Source organism: Epinephelus fuscoguttatus, linkage group LG2 (assembly GCF_011397635.1).
Source record: "Epinephelus fuscoguttatus linkage group LG2, E.fuscoguttatus.final_Chr_v1".
Classification (NCBI taxonomy): Eukaryota; Metazoa; Chordata; class Actinopteri; order Perciformes; family Serranidae; genus Epinephelus; species Epinephelus fuscoguttatus.
The window spans coordinates 30,489,847-30,517,325 of NC_064753.1; the positions used below are offsets into that span (position 1 = coordinate 30,489,847).

General features: G+C 42.2%; 2 protein-coding genes across 10 annotated transcripts in view; both read left to right on the top strand.

Annotated features, from left to right (window-relative positions):
- LOC125881656 (tight junction protein ZO-1-like) overlaps positions 1-11,366 on the top strand; it is a 59,095-nt gene extending 47,729 nt beyond the window's left edge. For 4 of the 8 annotated variants that reach the window (XM_049564899.1, XM_049564916.1, XM_049564908.1 and 1 more), the window contains 9 exons: positions 651-1,484; positions 2,665-2,747; positions 2,901-3,077; positions 3,291-3,397; positions 3,522-3,766; positions 4,373-4,527; positions 4,614-4,834; positions 5,204-5,347; positions 9,563-11,366. In XM_049564899.1, coding sequence (XP_049420856.1) covers positions 651-1,484; positions 2,665-2,747; positions 2,901-3,077; positions 3,291-3,397; positions 3,522-3,766; positions 4,373-4,527; positions 4,614-4,834; positions 5,204-5,347; positions 9,563-9,657 — 2,061 coding nt within the window. In that variant the 3' untranslated portion in view covers positions 9,658-11,366. The remainder of the gene's footprint in view (positions 1-650; positions 1,485-2,664; positions 2,748-2,900; positions 3,078-3,290; positions 3,398-3,521; positions 3,767-4,372; positions 4,528-4,613; positions 4,835-5,203; positions 5,348-9,562) is intronic. The other 4 variants (XM_049564934.1, XM_049564952.1, XM_049564942.1 and 1 more) reach the window with 2 other exon arrangements.
- A 2,418-nt stretch (positions 11,367-13,784) lies between these two features.
- The window catches only part of fam189a1 (family with sequence similarity 189 member A1), a 151,940-nt gene continuing 138,245 nt past the window's right edge, over positions 13,785-27,479 (top strand). The window contains exon 1 of one of the 2 annotated variants that reach the window (XM_049564970.1): positions 13,785-14,924. In XM_049564970.1, the coding sequence (XP_049420927.1) occupies positions 14,676-14,924 (249 nt within the window). In that variant the 5' untranslated portion in view covers positions 13,785-14,675. The remainder of the gene's footprint in view (positions 14,925-27,479) is intronic. The other variant, XM_049564980.1, reaches the window with a different exon arrangement.

A 27,479-nucleotide genomic window follows, 5' to 3' on the forward strand; every position in this document is an offset into this window, starting at 1 on the left:
CCTCAACAGACGTGTCCTGCAGATTTGGATGGATAATTAATGGTTACTTCTCAGTTGTCAGAATTTTAAATATGTTTTTGTACAATGGTTATGTGCTTGTAATGTTAAATATTATTGTGGATGTTTAAGTTGCCATTATCTTTGCAACAAGACAGTAGGTGGCATTTTCACTTGTGAATGCAACAGGGCAGAAACCCCAAATTACTAGCCAAATTATTGACATTACATTTCTGAATTCCGTTTTCACATTCTGCCACTTTGGACAAGAAAAATGCATCCCATTGTTTTGATTTTTTTTTTTTTTTTTAACAACTTTGTTATTTTGTTAATTTAATTTCAGTGTTTAATTTGGAGCTGCAGTGGTGCAATGTGATGTTTTCAAGCTGCAATAAGTGTTTGGCTGTGCTGCGATTTCTATTTAATCTACTATATTATCTGACCAGTAACCCCTCCCTCTCAGTTTCTCTATTTCAGGTCTTTCCCTTCTTGTTTCTTCTGCAATTAATTTTACGGACTTGTTTTAATATTCTCCTTTTCTCAACCTTTCACTGATTGAAATCAGTCCAGTTTTTCAAATCACACATTTTACATCTGTGTAGTATGTCAGTGCAGTTGCTAACCCTCTTCTTTGTTGTGTATTTGTTTGGTAGATGTTTCAGAAGGATCCATACAGCACAGACAACACGGGGAGAATCGGTCACAGCATGAAGCCTGTGGCTTACAACCCTCAGCAGGGATATCACCCTGACCAGCAGCCATACAGAGATTACGACCACCCACCCAGTCGGTATGATGTCAGCAGCAGTGGAGTCAGCAGTGGAGGTGGTTACCCAGAACCAAAGTACCGAAACTATGACTCTAACCCGCCCTATGAGAACAGCGTGCCTCACTACGACCAGCAACAGTGGAACCCCTACAGCCAACCACTCTCTACTGCCAACTCCCAGGGATACGATCCCCGTTTGCCATACGGTGACGGCCCTGACTCCCAGTACACCCCTCCTCTCCGCTATGACGAGCCCCCACCTCAGCAGGGATTCGACGGACGGCCTCGCTACGGTAAGCCGACCGCTCCGGCTCCTGTCCGTTATGATGACCCTCCACCTCCTGCTCCAGGGCCTGACATGCACTATGACCAGGATCCTCACCTGAGCACGTACCCCACCGCGGCCCACTCCCCAGACCCTGCTGCCCAGCGGCCTGCCTATAACCAGGGACCAACACCGCAACAAAAGAGCTACAAACCTCAGCAGTATGACCCTACTCATGTGAACTCTGAAACCAGCCCCACACCTCCTCCCAAAGCAGAGGCACCCTCACCTGCCCCTGCAGATGCTCCAAAGCCTTTCTCTGCCAGAGAGGAGCAACAGGAAGACCCAGCCATGCGGCCACAGTCAGTCCTGACAAGGGTCAAGATGTTTGAGAACAAACGCTCTGTATCCGTGGATAGAGCCAGAGATGCAGGGGATTCATCTGGGAGCAAGGTAAACTTATTAGCTTTGTAGTTATATTACATAATGCAGCTTATGCAGCTTATGCAGTAAGAGTAGTTATTCTAGTGCTTAAAAGGTAACTAAGGTATTTTTCAAATTGAACACTGTTTTCTCAAATTTTTGTGTCAAAGTGACAAGAGTTTGGAAAGTGGTCTAGTATTGAGCATGCCGACACTGGTAAAGCGGGCTGCAATGCAACCAATCGAGGCATTTGGCACCATCAGTTTACATCCACTTAAAGTGCTTGTTTTTGCCACTGACAGGCTCAAATTGCTATTACCAGTGTCAGATAACTTATGGTGCAGATCCCTACAGACAGACCTTTTTGTTAAAGACTAAGATCCTTTTTGTTTAATCAGAAACAGCCCCAAATTTGCTATTGCCAAACCCATCGGACTCCATTTAAATAAACAGTAATTTTAGCATTTATAGAGGCAGCATCTTTTCACATTTAACTGGGTGAATTAAGGGTTTATTCAACCAAATCAGAGTTAGTTATAGTTTAACAGTAGAGAGACGAACCAAGACTGCTTTTGTTAGTTTGTTTCTGTCAGTTGTGAATGAATTGGGATTTACGATAATAGAATTACTGTTTATTGCCTTTATTGGTGTCTGGTAGGTTCATGTTTTTGTGTCCAAGTGACTAATCAGAGCAACAATATTTTGAAAGTGGTCCAGTAATAAGAGAGTAGCGATTTCAGGGCTGTTTCTGGATAAACAAAAAGGATCTTACTCCTTAACAGAAATGTCTATCTCTGTAGGGATCCTCTCCATAAGTTTTCAGACACTTATCATAACAATCTGAGCCTGTCAGTGGCAAAAACAAGCACTTTGAGTTTACATAAACTGACAGTGCCAAATACGCGATGTGGTTACAGTGCAGCCTCTTTCACGGCTTCTAGCTGTGGCATACTCTCTTATTACTGGACCACTTTCAAAATATTGTTGCTCTGATTTGTCACTTAGACACAAAAACATGTAAAAACAGGGTCCAGGTTGAAAAATACCGAAGTTACCCTTTAACTTGTACCTTTGCTTTTCAACTTCTTGAGAAATAAGCACGTTGTTGTTGTTGTTGTTGTGTGTGTGTGTGTGTGTGTGTGTGTGTGTGTGTGTGTGTGTGTGTGTGTGTTTGTCCTGCTGATAAGGTTTATTGCTTTTGCTATTACAGGCAGCTGATTTACCTTTGAAAGCAGGTGGAGTCATCCCTAAAGCAAATTCTCTGAGCAACTTGGATCAAGAGAAGACGTTTAGGTAAGCCTTTGCTTTTGCTCCTGTAACTGCATTTTTGGTCACCCTGAGTAATATCACAGTGAAATTGTGTAGTTAGTCAATTTGACCAGTCATTGACCAGTTTGCTAAAGCACCTTCATTGTGTCATGGTAAACTCTTCGTCTGCTGTTTCAGAGCCCCAGGTCCTCAGCAGCCTCAGTCCAAGGCCGCTGATGACATCGTGCGCTCCAACCATTACGACCCTGATGAGGACGAGGACTACTACAGGAAGCAGCTTTCTTACTTTGACAGGCTCCAGGCTGGTCCCAACAAACCCCAGCCACAAGCACAAACAACTAACAACTACCCCAGGTGATGCTCAGTCACTTACACATTCCCAGACATGCTGAGTATAATATCCTCATCAAACATATTTGTTTTTTTCCTCTTTGATGATCTGGAGAATTAATGTGTCTTTTCCAACTTTCCTTCCAACTATCTTTAGCAGCCTTTGTGGTTTTATGATCAGTTTCTTGGTCATTTTAATGCGTATCTTCAGTTGGTTGTTTTGGTCTTCTGATGTAGGACGGAGTCAGTGGAGAAACCAAGTCCAGTGGAGAAAAAATATGAACCAGTTCCCCAGGTGACGCCATCTCTGCCACCAGCCACGCTCCCCAAACCCGCAACTGAAGGTAAGATTTACTGTGTTATATCCAAGGGGGGAAAATGTAGTCAGGATTTTATGTTACACAAGACTGTAATCACGTGAAGATGCACCTGTGTACTGTCTCACACTGTACTTTGTCTCTTCCGCAGCCAAGCCTCCCGGCCGAGACGACACTGTCCAGACCAACTTCCTGCCTCACAAGAGTTTCCCTGAGAAGTCCCCAGTTAACGGCACAAGTGAACATCCTCCAAAAACAGCTCCACCAGCAACCAGCTACAACCGCTACACGCCCAAGCCCTACACAACGTCTGCCAAGCCTTTTGCTCGCATGTTCGACAGTCCTAAATTCAACCACAACCTTCTGCCCAACGACAAGCCGGATACTGCTCCAAAGGTAAACAGCAGTCGCACGTGAACTTAAATTTAAATCAAGTAAATAGATGACATCATTTAACTGTAGCTCTCAGATTTGGTACCAAGTCAAAAATATAAGCGACGCTTTTCTGTAATTCTCCGTATATTTGATCTCATACTGACCTCACTGTTCACCTAACTCACTTTTTTACAGTTGGTTTAACGCATTCCTCTCTGTTGATTTCGCTATCTAAAAAACTTTTCTGTGGCTATAACTTTGTCACAGTTGGTAATTCCTCATTACTAAGAACAGATTGGTCTGAAATATATGTTACTGGGGTTCCCTGAGGTTCTTAAACAGTCTTAAAAGACACTGAATTCATTTATCTAAAATTAATTAAATTAAAATGTCTGAAATCAATCTTTAAAAAGTCACGAGTCATGATCGTGATGGTTGCCACAGGGACTTAAAACCATCCTAAGCAAAGCAGAGTGTGGTTTTCCCTTGCTCCCTTTCCTCCTCTGACATTACTTGATTAAGACGTCAAGATTCATGCAAATATCCAGCTCCCAGCTCTTATGCTATGCCTCACTGCTGCTGTCTTCCCCTACAGTTTAACACTTTCCCCTCCTGTGTTTCAAACAGGGCCGGAGCTCCAGCCCAGTGAAGCCTCAGATTCCCCCGCAGCCCCAGAACACAGACCATGACAGTGGCCTGGACACTTTCACACGCACTATGGACCACCGCTCCAAACACCAGCACAACAACATCAACGCTGTGCCCAAGGCCATCCCTGTGAGGTAACAAACTCCGTCTGACTACATACTAAATGTAAACTACTCTGCTGAATATGAGAGTGTGAAAGTAAAGGTATCTCTCCCCTCAGCCCCAGTGCCCTGGATGATGATGAGGATGAAGATGAGGGCCACACAGTGGTTGCAACAGCTCGAGGTATCTTCAACAGCAACGGCGGCGTCCTGAGCTCCATCGAGACAGGTGTCAGCATAATTATCCCGCAGGGTGCCATCCCTGAAGGTGTGGAGCAGGAGATCTACTTCAAGGTCTGCAGAGACAACAGCATCCTGCCGCCACTCGACAAGGAGAAAGGTAACTTATATCATTATCAGTCACATCTAAATTCCGGGTTCACAAAAGGTACTTTAAGTGATTGAATTCATTTATGTTTAAGTCCCTAAATATAAAAGGGTGTGCTTGAATAAGGACTTGAATGTGTTTGAATTGTATTTCTTAATGTCTGTATGAACCCTGTAAATTATTCAATGCTTTATGAAACCAGTCTTTTAGAGTACAATTGTACATGTTGTCCTTTTGGGAGATGTGCTAGATCTAAAGTAGGATTGTTTCCACCATATTCCCAGGCGTACAAAGCCTACTAGCACTGTCGGGTATAAAATGCATTCAGGACCAGCCTGTGTGTGTGTTTATATATAATCGTCCTGAATTCTGTGTTTACAGGAGAGACTCTGCTCAGCCCTCTGGTGATGTGTGGACCTCACGGCCTCAAGTTTTTGAAGCCTGTGGAGCTGCGCTTACCTCACTGTGCGTCTATGACCCCTGATGGTTGGTCTTTTGCTCTAAAATCCTCCGACTCCTCGTCGGGTATGCTGTGCTCTCTCTGTTCTTTCGGGGTCGTTTGGGCTGGCTGTGTGACAATTTGAGGGTTGTGGGTCACTGTTTTATAATTATTATTGTTTGTAGTGTTACCCCTATTTTTGATTCTCTTCATTAGAAATCAATTGAGGAAAAAAAAATAACAAGATAATTTGGTCAGTCACCATATCTGAGAATCAATCTACGGGTAAACCCTCTTTAAATTTATATATATATAATTTATGGCTTTGGTTGATTCATTCTCATCATTTAGTTAACTCACCCACTCAATCTCTCATTCACTGTATCACTGATTTCCTGTATTTGGTGTTCAGATCAAAGTCTCTGCTCATGCTGAAATTGCAGTTTTCCTCTCTCAGTTTTCACCTCTTGAGTCATTTTAACAAGCTTCTCTTCTTTCATTTAACATCCATGCATCAAACACTTGGCTGTATAACAATTTAATTTCATCAGGTAGACGTATAATGCATGCTGCTCTGCCCTGAGTGATTTGTCTCACATAGCCACCCAAATCCTGACCTGAAGAACAGTTTGTAATGATCTCTACAGAAATTGGGACACAGTCATAACCAATACTGCCTGTATCTACCTTTATCCTGCAGAAAACAAAGATGTCTCGTTACCATGTCGAAATATAGCTCTCTAAATTTAGCTTGTGTCTCATTTCGAGGTAGCTTTCAGGTGGCAAGAAAATGAATTTTCCTGTTAATTTGTTTTCCAGACTGGCTTCAGTTTGTTTACTAAAAAGAGAGGTTGTGAAATTGGATCTTGGGTAAAAACAGGGAAATAGAAGTAATCAAACAGATAAATAATTCACAGCTCTCAGAGGTTGCTGGAGATGATTCAGGCAAATCCCTTCAGATAATTGAAACTCCTTCTCAGTAAACGGTTACTTCACGGACCAAACTCGTAACACTCTGAGATAACTCAATTCTAATATCTGTTTTTGAGGCGTAACCGGGCCTGATTAACCAGCTAATAAAGACGTTCCTGTGAAAGTCAAATTAAAACCACGAAACAGATTACTGTTTGAGAAGTGAATATTCATGTTTAGCATTGAAATTGATCAGCAATGTAGAATTTAGAGCAATAAATGAGATAGAGGGAGGACGTTGCACAGATCATGTTAATGGAAATCAAAAGCAATATAGGCCATCAGTTAGTCTGTCATGTAACTGAGCAAACAAACGTCCTCGTGGAGAGGTTGAGCTTCAGCTGAGAACGTTTTAAAAGAAAACAGAAGAAAGTATCTAATTCCTGCTTTCCCTTTTCTCAACACTGTCCCTCTCACATCTCACGTCTTCAAAAACAGTGGTAATTTTGGCAGTGGTCAGGATTAGCTGTTAATTAGCCTCATTTTAAGGATGAGACTTGAAGGGCTGAATGAGATGTGAGCTCACTCCGTTGTCCTGCTGAATTGTGGGAGGATTATCGGGCTGCCTCATAATCCTCTTATTGTAAAGCAAGGCCACTCTCTGGCCTCCTGTCCCTGCTCTGGTTTTCTTCTCACTTTGCTTCCCTGCTTCTCCTTTTCCTGCCTATACAACTCTGTATCTTACTGCTGCTTTTCTGTGTATATACTGTTATTCTGCAGATCATTGTGTTAACTTAAAGGCTGAAACCAGAACCACTGTGATACAGTTAAACTCTATAAAAGAAACGACTTCTCTTAATGTCGAACAGAGTGAAACGAAAGCACTGACATCAGATGATGCAACATCTCATCTTACTTGCATTCTTTAGGGTTTGACCACCGATGATATTTGTAGTTTAATAATACTATTCAAGCTATCACACTGTTGAGAAGGCAGATTGACGAAACATCAATCTTAAAAACTTGAAATAAAGTGTCTGAGTTTTGGGGCTTTCCCCCCTCTGCCTGTCATTTTGCGTACCTGAAAAGAAGATGCTCCTCAGGTCATATTTATCCCCTCCATGTCACCCAGAATTGAGCATAAGATTGACAGTTGAGGGACCGACGGTCGATGTCAATGAGGAGGCTGTATTTATAGTGAGTGTATACTGTATCGATGGACCTCTGCCGAGCTGGCTCCGTTTACTCTGATTGATTACTGGAACTTTCCTCTTGGCACAGACCTGTATGTTTATAATTGCAATTACACTCAGACCTCACAGTGACTGAGGTTTAATTTGCAGCCGGCAGGAGGCTGGGGGACGTTCAATAAAAATATTAAATTGCTTTAGCTCGCTTTTATAGGCCACAAAACCATGTGATATTACTTAACGTGGCTCAAAGACAATAGATACGATCATGCTCTGCTGCAGTCAGTGCTGTTTTAAAACGAGAACAGTAGTTCATGAGTTCGTTGTTCGATAGATTTTGTGGTGTGAAGAGGAGTCAGCAAGAGTATGGTGCTTATCAGATGCCTCAGGCCCTGTATCTACACGTATTCAGATATTTCTGAAAACTGAAAGCTCTCCATTTTAAAGGTCCAGTGTGTAGGATTTAGGGGGATTATGCTGGCAGAAATTGAATATAATGTAATATAAAAAGTATGCTCTCTTGAGTGTAACCACCATGAGAATCGTTGTGTTTTTGTTACCTGAGAATGAGATATTTATATCTACGTAGGGAGCAGGTCCTCGTCCACATATTCCGCCATGTTGCACCACCATGTTTCTACAGTAGCTCAGAACGGACAAATCAAACTCAAGATAATCATTCACATTTTTCACGTCAGCCACCATAGTTAGCAGCCATTCCATGACAAGTGGAAAATCAGATTTTTAAATGCAAAACTCCTTCATTCACTGTTTTTACTAGTTTAAATCACCTGGTTGATACGTTTGGAGAGGAAGAGAACTCTACGGATAATTCAGCTCCCAGTAAAAACCTCCTGAACTATGAACACTTGAGGAACTGTCAACAGGAGAAGTTTTGGCTGGTTGCAATCTGTAGCCGTCATCACTAGATGCCGCTAAATCCCCCTAAAGCTTATGTACTGCTTCTAAAAAAAAAGAAATTCTGTCCACACGACATTCGTCATTCAAAGTATCTCTATCCACACTACAACACAAAAACCATCCCAATTGCTCGCCAGTGTTGGCTGTCTACTGTCCTGTTGATCCCACTTCATTATAAGGATGAAGGAGCTCACTCAGAGTTTTCCTTCCTCTCCTCATCGACAACAGTCCAACTCTCGAAAATGTCCGACCATCCGCTGGTTCAATCGGACCTGATTCAAAGCCATCATTTCTGGTGACCTTTAAACTGTGGACGTTGAGGTAGACCAAATGACATTAGGCGCAGCAGACGCCTCTGTGGTCGTCCGTGAAGTGGTGCAGCATCACTGAGTTTAAGTGTAAGGTAGACCAAGCAGTGCCAACATGATGTCAATAAAGTAACGTTAATGGCGTAGTCTGCCGTTGTTTTCGTTGTGTCTGAAGTAAGCTCATTACACAAAGCAACTGTGGATCTGTGTGAATCAAGGAAATGATGTCATTGTTTTCCAAACACTCTGATTGAGGGCCCATACACAACAGACTGACATCAAAGAACTAAAGGCCGAGTGTTGTATCGGCTCTTGTCGCCCGTGTCTCAGCCAAGACTTTGCACCTGAACACACCGCAAAGACTACAGCTAACAGCCAACTAGCACGTATGTTCTGTGCCTGTGCCAGAGGACACAATTTCCATACCAGCAGGCGGCAGTAGTCTGTATTTGTTATTAAAAAAGCATTCAAGACACTAGTTAGCCAGTGAGCACTTTAACAACACGACCTGGTGCTGAAACAACAAAGGATATTTACAGTGTGCTAGCGAACTCTTTCTGCTAAAGATGCTAAAATAATCTTAATGTGATTTCATTCACTGATGAGCTTGCTGTCTCCAAAACTAACTCAACATGTTGAACAGCTGGAAAAGAAAACAGAAAACAAGGGCGGACTAGTGCCAACAGCGCGGGACACACCGCTAAAACTAGGGCGGCAGACACGTGCTGATTGCCTGACTTTGACCAACGGTCGACCGTCACCTTTTTGTGTCAGGAGACTAACAGACGCAGATAAACAGTAACTTTAGTGACCTAAAAGTCAGTTTGTAGACGAGAGGCCGAAATGTAGATGAAAATATCCGTTTACATAAACATCTGTATACGTGTAGACAGGCTCTTACAGTTTGAGTTTCACATGAAAAAAAAAAGCAGCTGTTATGACTCACTGTCCCCCATCTGTCTCTCCGCAGGTGACCCAAAAAGCTGGCAGAACAAGTCTCTCCCCGGGGACCCCAACTACCTGGTGGGAGCCAACTGTGTGTCTGTGCTCATTGACCACTTTTAAGGACGGACCCGCAGGTGTGATGTTACTGAATGTGGAACCGTGGGGGATCAAATGAAGAAGATGGACACACAAACACATACACACACACTGACAGATGCACTCCAGAGAGAGAGAGACACACACACACACACACACACACACACACACACACACAACATATTGGAGTATGAAGGATATCCAGTCAGTGCTGTTTACTGCACCCATGGATGAAGGCGAGACACTGATGATCGTTACAAGCTCTTCTTTAAACTTTTCTCCCCGATTTGAAGTTGTGATGTGAAATGAAACCATGGATGCATGCCCCATGCCACTGAGGATCGATCCTTTATATAAGGCAATGTTTAATGTAATTATTGACATGAGTATAGATGGATGGATGGCTTCTGAGGCACCGTACATGCTTCAGAAATCTGTGTTGGTATATTTATGCTATATATGCAGACAGTATATATAGTAGCATAGAGAAAATCTACTAAAATTCTACTCGTGAATTAAATTACAAGTCAACAAATAGTTATTTTTCAGTTCAGATGACTGAATACAAACATGTATCTCCACATTTTCTCCACACTGAGGGGATTTTAATGAAGGTTTGAGACAGACAGAGGCAAGAGTGAGCCAGTGAAGGTGATCTGTTGAAGGAGTCGGCGAAACACGAGCTGGATCTGAACCCAAGCAGCACACACTTTTCAGAGACGTTCTTCCTTCCTTTATTCTTCCTTTTTTTTCCTACAGTGATATCTTGTAGCTTAATTTCTTACAGAGTACCACGTCTCTCCTTCCAGCCTGAGGGAGATCTATGCATGTTCTTTACTCAGGTCCAGTAGCCTCCTCAGTTCCTTCCTCACATATATTTCTCCTCTTCCTCCTCCTCTCTCTGTGCACTCTTGCACTCACACACAAATAAGCAGTGATGCCTTATCTGCAGATTATTCACTTTTCATTAAGAGAAACAAAATAAGTTATGATAAATTATGGTATAATGTCATTTGTTTTGCCATTTTTTGTGAACCCACTGTATAAATGAACTTGGGTTTAGCACACAGTAACAGTTTATAAAGGATAACAAAGGTATGCTCTTCTTTTATCTGCTATGCATTACTTAAAGAAGAAAAGAAAAACCAGAAAAGAAGTGGCTGTAAATAAATCTAGCATATTGCCTTGTTTCTTTTGTTTGTAAATGAACTTTTTGTATGTCTTTCTTTTTTGTATAAAACCTAGAGAAAACATGTTTTAAAAAGTGGAAGAAAGTGAACGTGGTTATCTTTGTATTCTGGATATACCCTCGAGCCTTGGAACTTGTAACCTAACGATAATACATCACATCTTTTCTACCAGTATATTCACACTATGTTATGGTCACACTGAAAAAAGAAAACAAAAAAAAACGGTCTTTTCGTGGCTCTCTAAGGATCAGGAAAGTGCTTGGGCTAAAATACATTTAAAACATGTTTCTTTAAAAAGGGTGTGCTCTCAAAGTGTCCCCCCACTGATTTGTGATACTGGATGCTGTATCGTGTGCCCTTAAATGTATTTTTGTACTAATAGACGATATATGATGTATGGCACACCAGTACCATTTTATTTTTAGATATAACACGGCTTTAATTGGATATTAGCTCTTCACGTGTGGCTGACTTTTTTTCTCCTCTGCAACACAATTTTAAGTATACCACTGTATTAATAAATAAAATCATTTTTAAAGTAAACAGTGTGAGGAAGGTTTTTTTTGCCCCATACAGAGTGAATTATGTCTTATCTATCTATCTATCTATCTAATTGATTTTATTATCAGGTAATGTGAAATTTTATTTTCTTGACTAAACCAATTTATCCTTTCATCAAGAAAACTATGAAAATGACAGATCACAACCACCTTCAAATTGCTTGTTTGTCCCAGAAATACAGATACTTAGTTTAATACAGGGTTCCTATTGGTCCTTGAAATCCTTGAAAGTTTGTCAGTTTGAGGGGAAAAAATAAAGGCCTTGACAGTTTTTGAACAAAGACAATGGTCACTGAAAGTGCTTGAATTTATGGGTTTTTTTTGTTGTTTATTTGCAAATCACAGATAACGCTCCTTCGATATACATATTTTAGACGATTGTTTTTATGTGGTATGGTATGGACTTTTCTCTGTCCTTAATAAAGTCCTTATTATCATTATCATTAGTAGTAGTAGTAGTAGTAGTAGTGGTGGAAGTATTTAAAAATGGTACTTGCTGTCTGTGAGCGTCTGTAAAGCCGGCTAGTTTTTATAAAAATTCTCAGTGTTGCAACTTACTAACCCTGATCCATGTCCCAAACTGTGCCATGCTGTGTCCTTGAATTTGAGGCGCATGAGCTTGGGGAGTCCTTGAAGCAGCCTTGAATTTCTTTTGTTTCAGAAGGTGTAGGAACCCTAACAAGGAAAAAACAGCTGATTCTCATCCTGAGGATCTTAATGTCTTAAGTAAATGACTACTATGAAAATGAATGCTGATTCATTTTTGTCATTAAACTGATCAACTGATCAATTAATTGTTTATTTCAGCTCTATGAAATGGGCAGATTATGAAATAAGGGGCCCTTGAGCACAGATATGCAAAACGTCCCACCACCTCTCGTACATAAGAGCAAGACACATTTTGTCTCTTTGTAGTCAGTGTGCATCTTTTACCTTTTTTTTTTTTTAGTTTATTAAAGAAGGGACAGTGCAAATTAATAAATACACATGGTATAAAAATGCCAGGGTATTTTTTTTAACTGTAGTACCTTAGCCAAGGTGTTACATGAGGCTACCTTAAATACAACAAAGAAGAGACAAACCCCCCCCCCACCCCACCCCACCCCCACGGAACAGGACATGCAATTAAAAAACTGAAAAAAGGACATACAATTTCTAAAAGCACTTGAGGCAGTTTATGTTGTTTTGTGGTCATTTTGTTTATTTGTTGGTGATTAATTGTCTCTCGTCATTTTGTGTTTGTTTTTTGTTTGTGTTGTACGTCATTTTGTGTCTAGGTTTTTTTATGTCTTGTGGTTGTTATGAGTTTGTGTTTTGTATACATACATACATATATATATATATATATATATATATTTTAGGGGGGCATCTTTTGTGTTACTGAAGTACCTTTGTGTAGTCGTTTTGTGTTTTTTGTTTCTCCTCATGGTTGTTTTGTTGTTTTGCATGTCTTTGCATGTCTCATTTGTACAGTGACGTTTTGCAGTGAAGACCAAGTATGGGTGGTGGGTGAGTGGGTGATTGGACACACTCTGGGCCTGTGCCAGTAAGGCCCATTCATTAATCCATCCATGTCTCTCAGTGTCATGTTTGGCTGTATATCATTTTAGTAATGAGCATCACAGCAACCGTGGCTCAGCTATCACAGCTAGATGGCGCAGTTGAGCTCTGAATGAGTGCAGCACAAGGTCAGAAACACAAAAGTCCTTCAGATGTGATTTTAATGTGTTTTTCAATATTTGTATTTTCTTGCTTTCAGTCCCTGCGGCCTGCGTGTGGTAAAAAGCATTTGATGAGGAACAAGGAGCAAAATGTGCCCCAATAAGTGGCCTATATATATTCATATAAAATGCATTATATTGAAACTACAAATAATGGTTGCACAAATAAAGGAGCTTTGCAGGTTGTGGGGTATTAGTGATGATTCATTTTACTCTTTTCACTTCGTCAAGCCTCTAAGTGTCTTTTAAATAAAACTCTAAGAAAGGGGTCACAGCTAAGTGATGGATCACAAGCCATGAAGGTTGGGAACCACTGGGACATTTTCCTTTCATCACTAATTATATAACAATGTGCAGCCAGTGTAATTTCAAGCAGCTCTTTAGGCACAATCCTCTCCAGGTGTGTCGCATTCACTACCTGCAGCCTGCACACTGAAGGACAGATGATCCGGAGCCAGTGTTCAATGACAATGCGGTGGATGATGTCCTGACGCTGCGGCTGGAGCTCAGCTCAACCTACAGTCACTATGTTTTCTCAAAGGTAAACCCACCTCAACTTAAACCTGACATTTTCAATCCTGGTAATGGAACTGTTACAACACTCACACTGGAGCATTTTTACGCAACACAGAACGTGCACCCTCTCCAAAAAAAAAAATGATTTCTTGTTTGGCTAATCTGCTCGTGATCATCCACGTTCCCATGAAGCACTACATCACCAGCAGCCAGTAACAAATCACACGCAGGTTTTTTTTTTCTTTCTCTTGATGTTGCCTGATAGTAACGAGCCCACCTCCCCTCCTCCACTACATCGTAGTAAAACAGGCACCGTGCAGCAGCAGCAGCAGCTCGCCGCCATGAAGACGCGCACAGTGGCACATCTCCAATACGCAGTGTGCATCTCCTGTCCTGGCTGTTAGATTTGCTGTCGTCTGTGAAAACCACGGCTGGTGCCTCACACAGAGGAAACACTGCTCACTCCAGACCTGCGGATATTTACACACCATTTAAAAAACCGACTAATTCAGCGCCATTTCACCGTTTTTTCTCTGTTTAATCTTGAAGGAGTGCACCTTTTTGTTTCACACGCGTCTTATCCCGGGTTCATCTCTCGCTTTTTGAGTAGTTGGAGCGCCTGCAGAGGCGAACATGACAGCATGACAATGGTGCAAGGCTGCTTGACAGCAGGATGGTGCGTTTTTTTCTTTTTGCCTTTTTGCATTTTGACTTTTGAGGAATGGACTCTCTGCCGGAGCAGTCTGCGATAACTCCTGCGGTTTATTTTGAATATTTGGACTTGGAAAATCTTCCTACTTTGCGTGTGTGTTATGGTAAACATCTGGTGCCTCGTCCAGTCCGCTCTTTGCTCACCTTTCTCCTCCCATCCGCCGCAGCGCATCTCTAATTGGAGCGAGTATCTTAATTGATGGAGATCAGCCACACCGGACACTGACCTCCAGTTACACCGTGTTACCAGCTCAGCTGCAGGCGGAAACACACCGACTCTGCTCTCCGTGGATGTGTTTTGTCCTTTACTGGTACTGCTGTGCTTGTCGTACCCTTCAGTGACAATGCCGGTGAACGCGCTGCCCCGCGGCGGCAGCAGCGGCATCGGCGGCCCGGGCTCCCTGAGCCCCGCGTCGCTGTCCCGCAGCCTGTCCCGGCTAAGGGAGTACAGGACCCGGACGAGGATCATGCTGGCTTTGGGGGTCTCTCAGATGGTCCTGGGGAGTCTGATCCTGGCCGTCAGTTTCGCAGCTCTGGCTCTGACCACATCACCCAGGGTCCGGCACTCGTGTCCCTTCTGGGCAGGTTTCTCTGTGAGTACCAACCACACAATGCTGGGTTTATCTGGTTGCATGAATCAAACATGATGCAAGTTTTCATCTCTCAAAGAAAAGCCTTATCCTAAGAAAAGCATGATGCTATTGAGACACTAACAGCATGCCAATATTTGCTTTTGTTTCATTTAGCATCCATAAAATAAGGATATGTGTCACATGTCCCTACACTGGCCTCATGGGCTGCTAGTTATAACACAGGAGACCATAAATGATCAGTGTAGACTCAGTGTTTCAGGAATATTTAAAGTTGATTTTCTGATTTCAAAGAGGTCCAGTTCTTTAGTCTCAGGTACAGAGCTGAACTAATGTGTGTGTTACTGCCAAGGAAAAACATGAAATTAGGTTTTTTGAATGAATGGAGCCAATCTTAAGCAATTAGTTGTGAGGATGCAAAGCCTCTGGTCACAGATACACACACATACACACACATACACAGATACAGTGAAGGAGGAGGATATTTTAAGTGCTATACAGTGCTCACTCCTCCTCTGTGTACACTGGGATATGTTTGAGATGTTGTGTTTTTCCTTCTTCATGTGAAATTTTCATGGTGGTTTCCGTAAATATTTATGAATGCACACTTCCCCTGATTTCCTGCCAGCGACCCGGAGCAGGGCTGCTCCATTAATTATAGAGGCAGCGGGGCAGAGTGCAGGGGTAAGGGGAGGTCTGTGGCACAAGGGCCATCTGTGTTTGTGTGTGCCTCTACATCTATCTTTGCGAGAGCCAATCTGAGGACGTTTTGGGAAAGTCTGTGCATGGGTCCTTACCGTCGGAGAGATCTTCAGAGGCCTGTTTGAGGGTTCAGACTTGGTTCAAGGAGCATTGTGTCAATGAAAATCCTCACAAGTGTAGAAGTACAGGGTTGTAATATAAATTGTAAATGGATAGATGTTCTTGTATGAGAGAGAGAGAAATGAGGGGGAGAGAGCGGACATGTGTTGCTGCATGTATGTGTGGGAGTGTATAGTTACAGGAGAGTAACCACAGGGGTCAGAGAGCAAAGGTCAGTGCACATTCTTCATCGGTGCCTCGGGGCTGATTTGAGGTTTGCCAGCCTGTTGTGCTGCATCTTACCTCCTGTTGTCTTTGTTCACCTAAACCTGATGCACCTTTGTGCCCTTAGTTATGTTATTTATTGTGTCATGCACAAAACATCACTACTTAGGCCAGAGTATCTTCATACAACTGTCCATATATCTTACAGAAATACACGCACATTGGTTTGTGTGGTATATAATGAGTTAGCGCCCTACGAATGACGTCACACACTTCACGTAAAGTCACTTCAGTTAGGTTTCAGAACAGAAACATGGTTGGGTGTCTTCAGATTTAGACCAGTGGTTCTCAACTGGTGGGTTGCAGTCCAAAAGTGGGTCGCAGGCCCATTCTGAATGGACCACAAGTGACTCGCAAATGTGTCAAGTTTGTAAATAAAACACTTTATTTGTAAGTACAGTGAATTTCCAGCACAGAGCTTTTATTTTCAAGTGCTGTTTTCTGCTGTAGAGCGAGTGACTAACAGCTACTTAACAGAGACAGCAAACAAGCTCAGCGACATGGCCAAACGCAAGTATGATGCTATGTGTATTAACCTATGTGGACTACAAATTAATGACTAAGCAAAAATTTGCACCCTGTGGCCGGACCAGTTGGGAATCACTGGTTTAGACAAGTTACCTAGGCTTGGTTTAGGAAAAGAAACAAGGTGACGTCAGGCTAACTTGGTTTCACACAGCTCCAAACACAGATCTCGTGGGGGAAAGTCCTGTGTTGTGTGACACATCCACTGCCCCAACCTTCGTCTTTAGTTGGACTTTTGTCCTTTAAATTACTTCCATCTTTCCTTCCCTAAGCACATTGATCACGTGATTGCAGCCTTCCCAAATACATGGGTTACCCTTTTTAGTTACTGGCTCGTGATTACGTGGAATATATGAATTTTGTTGCATTACTTTCTGTAGGTATACGTACGAATGGTGCATGAGAACAAACTGCTTTTATGTAGTGCTACATTGCAAACAAGGAGAAAAAAACAGCCATGAAAAATAATTCCCTCTTAAACACATCTCCAGTTTTGTCGATGAAACTCATCAGAGATAAAGTACGATTTACTAAAAAGCATAGTGCTTAAATTTTAATTTTATGAGCAATAAAACAGGAAATGAACTTCATCTTTAATCTCATTTAAATCTCATAACAAACAAAGCATTTTATCTTCAGGGATACCATTAACCTGCCTGTTGTTACAGCTGATGGTGATGTTCATAACTCTGAACAAATACTTAAACTCTTTGTTAAATTCTGCTTCACATTAAACTGTTGTTGTTTTTCTTGAGACAATTTATTTGTACTTAAGGTTTGCACCAAACCCCAGCAGACGCTGTAAAGTAAGAAATAAATGAATCCTAAGTTTCACCTCCCTGATGAAGCGGTGTCTGTGCAAATTGTCCTAGTTGGTGATATGTAGGAGTTGGTTGAGATGAATTCTTATTGAGAGGCCCTTCAGAGGGAGACTGAGTGAGGCAAAGGTAATATAAGGTTTAGTACTGTAACTTAAACTGAGTCACTGAGGACATATAAGTGAAGATGAGGACCGCTCTCCAATTTAAAGGTCCAGTGTGTAGGACTTAGGGGGACATATTGGTAGAAATAGAATATAACATAAGTATGTTTCCTTTAGTGTATGATCACCTGAAAATCAAAGTTGTGCTTTCAGTACCTTAGAATGAGCTGTTTATACCTACACAGGGAGCGGGTCCTTGTCCACAGAGACTGCCATGTTGCACTGCCATGTTTCTACAGTAGCCCAGAATGGACAAACCAACCACTCACTATAGATAGGGTCATTCACGTTTTCGTGTCAGTCACTATAGTAAGTAGCCCCTCCCGATAAGCAGTGTTGAAAAAACAGATTTTTAATCATGAAACTGCTTCATTTAGTGCTTATTGGTTTAAATCACCTGGGGTCTAATTTATAAGCATTGCGTATGCACAAAACGAGGCCTGAGAGAGGTGTACGCCACTTCTCACGCAAAAGTTGTCACCTATAAAAACGAACTTGATGGGAAGAGCTTTGACCCATGCTTACGAACATTTTGGAGACAGGGAATTGGTGATGCAGATGGTGAGGTGGAAGCCTGGTTGTTAAATTTCTCTTCCATTTTCGGCTTTTGTCCGTACGTACATTTTTAGTATGGATCCTATGCATTGTTTTATAAATGAGACCCCAGGTTCATTTGTTGTGGAGAAGAAGAGACCTATGTGGATAATTTTGCTCCCGGCTAAAATCTACTGGACATCTGAATCAGAAAAAAGTTAAGCTGTGTTGGGCTAATGACCTGTCTCCATTACATTTGCAATATGTAAATACTTTATTCAGTGTTTTTACCAGTTTAAATCAACTGGTTGTTTTGTTTTGGAGAGGAAGAGACCTCTGCGGATAATTCAGCTCCTGTGGAAAATTCTCCTGAACAATGAAAACTAAAGGAATTCAAACCAGGAGAAGGTTTAGCTAGTTTCATTCTGCAATCCTCACTGATATGTGCCACTACATCCCCCTAAATCTTACACAATCAACCTTTAACTTTTGGACTTTTCAGGCACGACGCCCTTCCTCAGCGTGTATTCTATCAATGTCACGAACAATATACATGGGTGGGGTCAATTATAGGTGACCACAGCCAGCACAATCTGAACACTGAAAACAACCAGCCCGCAGAAAGACCCATCAGCCTCAGTGGTGCCAAAACCCAGATAATGTGGCTGAGGTCAGCTTCTCTGTATCTGGAGACAGTGGGAGTAACTCTTTGTAAAGTTGAAAGCTCTAAACTGATGGAGTTTAAAATCTTCTTATGTAAAAACGTGGGCTGGAAAAAGATTTTTCAGCACTCACTTCATTTGATCTTAAACATCAACTTCTATCAGCAGCAAATCCAGCAGCTGCTGTTACTAGAGAGTGTAAGTGTATTTTGTCTGGGTAAATAAGACAAATCAACAGCATCTCAATTAGGTGTTATGGGATGCTTTTTGCAGCTCTTCTCTTTGATTTAGTCTAATAAGATGAGTGTATTTGCATACAGAAGCTTGTCTTATGTAGCCTTAAGATGTGGTAGAGCTAATCTGTTTGATTATCTAGAGAAGGAAAGTGTTCTTTCTCTCTGCCTCCATGTGTGTGAGTGTGGTTTATAAGGAGGACGTTATCCTGGAGTATCTGTTAGAGATGCTTTGGTGCAGTGTGTCCATTCTCAAGTGTCCCTGTCACTGTGAGGAAACAAGCTCCTCGACAACCTGATTCTTTTGGCATGTAAATGTAGATTAGCATTGAACCATGACGCCTATTTGTTGAGCTTCCTGCCATGTTGGCGAACTGAGCTAATGAGGAAAGCGACAGCAAATCCAACAAATCCTCAACCTATCTGCATCCGTGTGTGTGTGTGTGTGTGTTTGTGTAGGGCGTAGGTGTGTGCGTGTGTGGTCACTGTGGGACGTCATTAAGGTTCTCTGTGTGATGACTGGCATTGTGGGATTTCATCACGGTCACAGCAAGAGAAGGAGAGAAGGCGTAATCTGTACTTCCTACACAGAGCAATCACTGTAGAGCCCACACACACACACACACACACACACACACACACAGATGCACATATCCCACCTTGGTGTTGTGCATATCTGTGTCTCCCTCATCCTGATCTTCCACACTCTGGACAGAAACGCGTTTTACAGCTTTGACGTTAAGAGTTGTGTGTTTGACAGCATAATATCTCTCTTTCTCACACACACACACACACACACACACACACACACTTGCCTGGCCAACAGAGACTAATCCTACAAATATCTTGCTCTTTCTTGCACCCTACCCTGGGCCTGTAATCATCCCACACCCTCGATGTAACTCAGCTCGGCAGACAAGCAGCCAGCCGCTGCTGTAGTCACTTCCTGTTGATCTCATCGCTGGTGACAAAAAATGACGCAGAGCTCAAACGTCGAGAGGTGCAGACTCGAGGCTGCAGAGGCCCGCCATACTCATCGTCTCCGCTCCGCTTAGTTCGGCAGCATCACCAGCAGGTTTACCTGTTGGCGCTGAATCACGCTGCCCTGCCGGGTTTGGCCAATAAATGAGGCGACGTGGCCGAGCCAGCCGAAGGGCTTCTGCAGCTGTCAGCAGCTGACATGCAGAACAAATTACCGTTCACCTCGCATCTCCACGAATTAAAGCTCGGAGCTGATCCAAGTGTTCAAACACACATACATGGATACACAAACCGCCTCTCTTCCCTTTCTCATTTCCTGTCACGGAGAATAAAGACACTTTAGACAAAATATGTGAATATGTAAATCCATCAGAAAGAGTTACTGCAGGCATCATTTACAAATGCACATTAGATTTTGATGCTTCCCGTCTCTTTCTCTCTGTACCACTATGACATCTCCTCTCCTCTCCTCTCCTCTCCTCTCCTCTCCTGAGAAGGATTTACTGCTCCTCTTTTCCCTCCCCCGCCCGCCTGGTTGTGTGGAAGAAGATGAATGTTGATTTTGTGTATAGCCGCTCTAAGAGTAACACTCCAACATCCCAAATCTACAGACTGTGCCGTAACAAAGATGGCTTAAGATGGTATTCTTGGTATTTGTTGTGAGGCAGCTCTCTCTGCCGCATTTCCAGCTCCAACCGTCAGCAAATTCTGCACTAATCTGCTCAAGTGCATGTTTGTGTTTGAATAGAATGCTTCAAAGTATTTTGTAGGGGGTTGTTGTGTTGTGGGGGCATATTGGGAGGCTCTCAGTGTCTTTTTTAGTGTGTTTGTGTGTGTGCTGAAGGGGGTCAAAGGTCCACGGTGGAGTGAAGTTAAGAACAGCTTAATTTTTAGCAACACTTGAGGCATGGCGATGTCGGGCTATTGGTTAGACCAGTCTTTACTTTGCTCCAGACCAAAATATTTCAGCAACTACTGGATGGATTATTATGAAATGTACAAAATGCATGTTTCCCAGAGGATGAATGTTACTGGCTGTAGTGCTCCAGGTGCCACGAGTAAGTCAGAGATTTTCCTTGTCCTGTGAAATATCTCAACACCTGCCGGGTGAACTGACACAAGGTTTTGTACATTTGTTGTTCCCAGACAATGTTAAGTTTTGGTTTATAAGAAAATATTTGCAGAACTAACATTCCCATAAACTGCACTTTGTGTTTGCTGTGAATTAGCAAATATTTGCCTAACACATTAAACTAAGATGGTGAACATTACAATAACCATTGTCATTGTGAGCATGCAAGGGGCTATCACCATGTCTGAAAAGTGAAGCCAATGTGAAAGCGCCTTAAATCTACAAGCAACTTCACTGGTTGCAAAAAGAAGTTTGATTGTGCAGATGTCTGTGAGAAAATGACCCTTTCTGTCACTTGATTTATTACCTCAGTAAACATTTTCCTGTATGGGTTTATGGTCTCAGTTGCAACTTTCAAGTCTTCTTCAATACAGCATGACGTTCATTTTGTAAGTTATGGTCCCATTTAGTGCCAGGTGGCATTCTACCCTCACTTGTGAACAAGACCCCGAGATACTTGAATTCCCTCGCTTGGGGCAGTAACTCACTCCCATCCCGGAGGGGGTAATCCACTGTTTTGACAGAGAACCATGGCCTCAGATTTGGAGGTGCTGACTCTCATCCTGACTGTGTCACATTGGCTGCAAACCACCCCAGTGCATGCTTGAGGTCACGGTGGGATGAACAGAACCACATCATCTGCATAAGGCAGAGATGCAATTCTGAGGTTACCAAACTGGGCCCCTTCCTCCCCACAGCTACGCCTTGAGATCTTGGGGTCTTGTTCACGAGTGAGGGGAGAATAGAGCATGAGATGGATTTGTGGTTTGGTGCAGTGTCTGCATTGAATCAGGCACTGCGTCGGACTGTCATGGTGAAGAGGGAGCTGAGCTGTAAGGTAAAGCTTTCGATTTACTGGTCCATCTACGTCCCAACCATCACCTATGGTCATGAACTCTGGGTAGTGACCGTAAGAATAAGGTTACAGATACAAGCGGCCAAAACGAGTTTCCTCAGAAGGGTGGCTGTGCTCAGCCGTAGAGACAGGGTAAGGAGCTCAGACATCTGGAGGGAGCTCGGAGTAGAGCTGCTGCTCCTTCGCGTCGAAAGGGGTCAGTTGAGGTGGTACAGGCATCTGATCAGGATGCCTCCTGGGCGCCTCCTGTTTGAGGTGTTCCGGGCACATCTCGCAGGTAGGAGGCCCCGGGGCAGACCCAGAACATATTGGAGAAATTACATATCTCATCTGACTTGGGAAAACCTCGGGGTCCCCCAGGAAGAGCCGGAAAACGTTCCTGGGGTGATGGACGTCTGCAATGCTTTGCTTGGCCTGCTGCCCCCAAGACTTTGGATAAGCGGTTGAAAATGGATGGATGGGTGTGACTATGTTAGCATGCTTATGTAAGCATTTGCTCAAAGCAGTGCTTTGCCTAAGTACATGGCTGTAGGCACCTATTTTTTGGGCATTTCTGTCTTGCTCTAAATTCAAAAACAGAATCAGGTTTCTCACTGACCTTGTGTGTTTTGTGCTGTCTTGAGATCCCGAGGCCAGGAAAATAGAATTTTGTGGTACCAGGCCTCTCACAGGAAATAATTTCAGAGGAAAAAGTTCTGTCTAATCTGGTTGTTGCAGGAAAATCTTGTTTGCAGTATTCCATGTTTGTATGTTGCACCTTTTTGTCTTGAGAGGTCTCAGCGAGGAATACAGAGCAGCAGTTCTGCGAGTAGACGAAATGTTTAATTTGATTGTTTAGTTGCTGGGTTCTGCTTTTTCTGCAGCAAGGGAGTGTGAATCATCATTAATTAACTGGCTTATTAGGCCTCGCTAGTATCCTGGCAACAGGTCTTAAGACACAAACACACGCAGACACACACATGTACACTCGCGCACATACTCATACTTCAAAGTGCAGTCTGCAGTGTTGGTTGGAAATCTTCATCATTTTGATGAACAGACTCTCGATGTGTTGGAAATGAATAAAGTAAATTCAGATGTGGTTGTTGTCGGGAATACTGAGACGTTATTTATGAAATTTTTTTTTATTTTTTTTTTTTTTAGCTTTTGGTGTCAGACTCCGAACATCAAAGTGAACGCAGAGAAGTGTTAAGATGCTTCAATCAGTTGCTGTTCTCTGCCTTCAAAGTGAATATCAATACTTCCACCACAGTATCAAACAAGTGGGAAGTCTTTCATAAGACTTTTTGTATGCTTAAAAAAAAAAAGATTGATATGAGTCATAGTTTAAGGTCCAATGAGACTCCTAATAATGTTCATTTTCATATTTTACTGTGTGTTTACTCGGTGAGTCACTGGGTTTTGATGCAGAGAACCGGGAAACTGAAATGTGAATCAACAGAATCAGGTAGTGTCATTAACAAGTTTTAGCACATAGGGATTAAAACGGAAGCTGCCATAATTAAAACAAATTTATGATTTTTATTGTGCAGCATGTGTGTGCAAAAAGCTACTACATTTATTATTCAACACGACTTCATCTATGTGGAATATTCATTAGGATGGAGGGAACTATTAAAGGATCAGTTCACCCAAAACTGCCACATATTATATCTTTAATGATATTTAGTTTTGTGCCACACCCTCATATTTTTATTTTTTGTTGAGGCTGCAACTAACAATTATTTTCATGATCTTTCCATAATTCTCTCAATTAATTGTTTTGTGAAATGTCAGAAAATAGTGAAATGCCTCAGAGCCCAAGGTGAAGTCTCCAAAAAAATCCAAAGCTATTCAGATTATCATGTATGACAAGGAAAAGCATCAATATGTCAGATTTAAGAACCATGAAACCAGCAAATGTTTGGCATTTTTTCGGTAAAAAAAAAAAAGGATTAAAATGATTATTCAATTATCAAAATAGTTGCCAATTAATTTTATGTCAGTTGACTTATCAATTAATCAACTAATCGTTAGGCCTGTCAGAATAACGACTTTTGATGGACGATATAGTGTCTCAGAAATAATTGCGATAAATACAAAGGGGTGTGAACTTTTATTTCTTAGAACATTCAGACATTGGAATTGGAATTAAAAAAATCTACATTTTTTTTAAACAGAGCTTAAAAGTAGCATATCTGTGTAGGAGTAGCCTAAAATAACTCAGTTTGAGACTTAATACAAAATTTGGCCAACAAAAGAAAACCAAATGACGCCTCTTGCAACTCAAAGACAAGCTTAGCAAGCTTCAGGAAACACTGCACTTACCACCATAATCTAGCTGGACAGTTTGGTGGTGGATTTACAGAGTGGAGAGTGAAGTTATTGGAGGATAAAATTACAAACAACTGACTTTTTGGCTCATAGCCAGGGGTTGCCAAGTAAATGACTACCAGGACTGTGACTCTCCCACTACCAATAAGCTACACTGTGTTGTCTTTGTTTTGTTGAACTGTTTTGTTTTCTTTGGACTAGCACAAATAGGCAAGAAAAAAAGGAGAACTGCTGGGCCCAAGTCTTATAATGATCAGAAAAACCCTGCCGTTTATTCTGGTTTATTTATTTATTTGGTTTATGTTGTTAACTTCCTTATGTAAACAACCATGCGTGTAAAATACAACGAGCATGCGAAATGATTGAGGTCATGGCCATATATCCTATGATAAGGTGATAATGATATTGTCGTGACAGACCTACTAATCATTGCAATTTTTCTTCATGGCACTCCCAGCAGGAGCAGTATGTCAGATTTAGGGGGATTTAGACCGCAGATTGCAACCAGCTGAAAATTCTCTGATGTGCTGAGTGTGAACTCCCAGTTAGAATTCCTTCAGTGTTCATTGTTCAGGAGGTTCTTACCAGGGGCTGAATTATTCGCAGTGGTCTCCTCTTCTCCAAAACAAACGAACTAGGTGGTTGAAATGAGTAAAAACACAGAATAAAACAGTTGTATATCACAAAAAAAAGAAAAATCTGTGTTTTGACGAAGCTTGTCATGGAAGAGTTGATAACTACATTGGCTGACACGAAAACATGAATGGCCTTATCTAGAACCAGTGTTTAGTTTGTCCCTTCTGGGCTACTGTAGAATCATGGCAGTGCAACATGGCGGACTCCCTAGGATGAGAACCATGTCCCTACGTAGATATAAACAGCTCATTCTAAGATAACGAAAACACAATGCTTCTCATTTTCAGGTGATTCTACACTCAAAAAACATACTTATTATAATATATTTATTCATTCATTTGTTGATTTTACGTTACTGCTTGTCCTGTTATGGGTTGCGGGGGGGCTGGCTGGGGCCTATCCCAGCTGACATTGGGCGAGAGGCGGGGTACGCCCTGGACAGGTCACCAGACTATCACAGGGCTGACACATAGAGACAGACAACCATTCACGCTCACATTCACACCTACGGACAATTTAGAGTCACCAATTAACCTGCATGTCTTTGGACTGTGGGAGGAAGCTGGAGTACCCCGAGAAAACCCTCACTGATACAGGGAGAACATGCAAACTCCGCACAGAGGGACTCCCCCACCCTGGGTTTGAACCAGGAAACCTCTTGCTGTGAGGCAGCAATGCTAACCACTGCACCACTGTTATAATATATTCTATTTCTGCTAAAGCAACCCCCTTAATCCTACACACTGGACCTTTAAACCAATTTAAAGCAACGCATCTGTCCTGTAACAATGCCCTGGTTACTAAGGACAATCCAAAGAGCACACTGTCAACAGTTCGTCCTCACTACCTGCATTACCTGATTAAAAAAAACAGAGGTGCTAGTGTTTTTTTTAAAATTTAATTTATTTAGGTGAACTGATCCTTTACAGGTGAAGCTCAGAGGAAACCCTCCTCCTACATGACACCTAGTGAAGAAGAGAGCTTGTTCTTGTGATGTGATATAAGTCACATTATGTAATGGCATCATAGGTTTCACAGCGTCTTATAATTTGATGGCCGTCCACTTGCGAACAGTGTAACAAAAGCATAATGCTATTATTCAGGGACTCGACACAAAGCTCCACTGGGCTGTTTGTTGTATTGATGCAGCCTTTTACCTCCCAGCTGTCAATAGAGGCCGTGGCTCCTCAGCTGCTTTACTCATCTTGTCAGTTTAGATTAAATGGAACAGTGCGGTCAGCACACATGCTCTCAGGCCAGACCACTCACGGCCGGACCGGCCTGTCTTAAATCTCATATTGATCAACTAATTAGATGGATTCCATCAATCATCTCACTGCTGTGTACCTTCATTTTACTTGGTGGTTTTTTTAACATCTCTGCAGTGACCTCACTCTTGTGTTTAGAGCGGGCGTGTGGTGTGATGATGTCATGTAGTTTTAGCACTCAGTCTGTGCCGAGGTGTCGCCGAACAGTTGTAATTCACTTTCCTGCCGCACCTTTTCCATAATAAGTAAGTAGGCACTCAGCCTGCTGCTACTCATTACTCTGAGGACCCTCCAGTGCATCCTGCCCCCACTCCAGTGCTACCAGTGAGCACCATAATGGTGGAGAGAACAGTTTGTCCTTGCTCCCACTTCAGCACACACACAGGCACACATACTGTACACACACACACACACATGCACACTGTTTGAGAGCGGCTCTAATATTTCAAGTTGTCAACTTCACTTAATTCCCTGTCTCGGTGTGCTTTGCCGTTACGAGCTGGAGACGCAGCCAGACTTTCTGTCTCATCTCGTTCCTCCACTTGTACTCTGATATTTTTGGGTTTTTTTTTATGATACGTGTTCAACACCGGGTACAGGATGATCTGAGCTTCTTCAGGATGTGTCGTGTTAAAAGATTAAAGTCCCTTTGTTACATGACGTCCCTTCTTTTTCTCCCTTCTCTTTGCTGTGTATTGCCTAATGAAGCAAAGAACCAGCCCAGCTGAAAACCTGGCATTGCACTACGCCTGGTTGGCAAAGCAGTCATCGGTAAAATGCAAAGGAAAAGAAGAACGTCTGGGTTGTATTTCTGTGGAAGATCTGCAGTGACACAGCAAAGGTTCTGACTCAGAGGGCTCAGGAGGAAAAATATGCACGGTCATTGAAAGAAGCTGAACTTCACTTAACTTCTGCAGTGCAAGTGCACATTCCTGTTAGATAAGTTTGTAATGTGAACAGTGTAGTTCTGTTATTGTCTTGTGATATTTGAGATAGAGGGAAAAAATAGGGCTGCAGCGTATGATTATTTTCATTATTGTTAATTCTGCCTATTGTTTTCTTGATTATTAGTTCAGAGAGCACAAGGTGACATTGTTAAATACCTTTTTTTTGTCAGAACAATAGTCCAAAAACCCCAAATATTCAGTTTACTTTATTGTTCAGACAAAGGCTGTGGTCAAATGACCTCCTATGTATTTTCCAAACACTTTTCCTCAGTGAAAATCATCATGAGGTCAAGGAAAGAGTTGGAGAATTCATAAGGACTAAGGAAAAAAGAGGCACTGTGCTGACAGAATCCAGGTACACCTAGGTTAAGGTGTAAGATCGAACGACTGTTGCAGCTCAGCT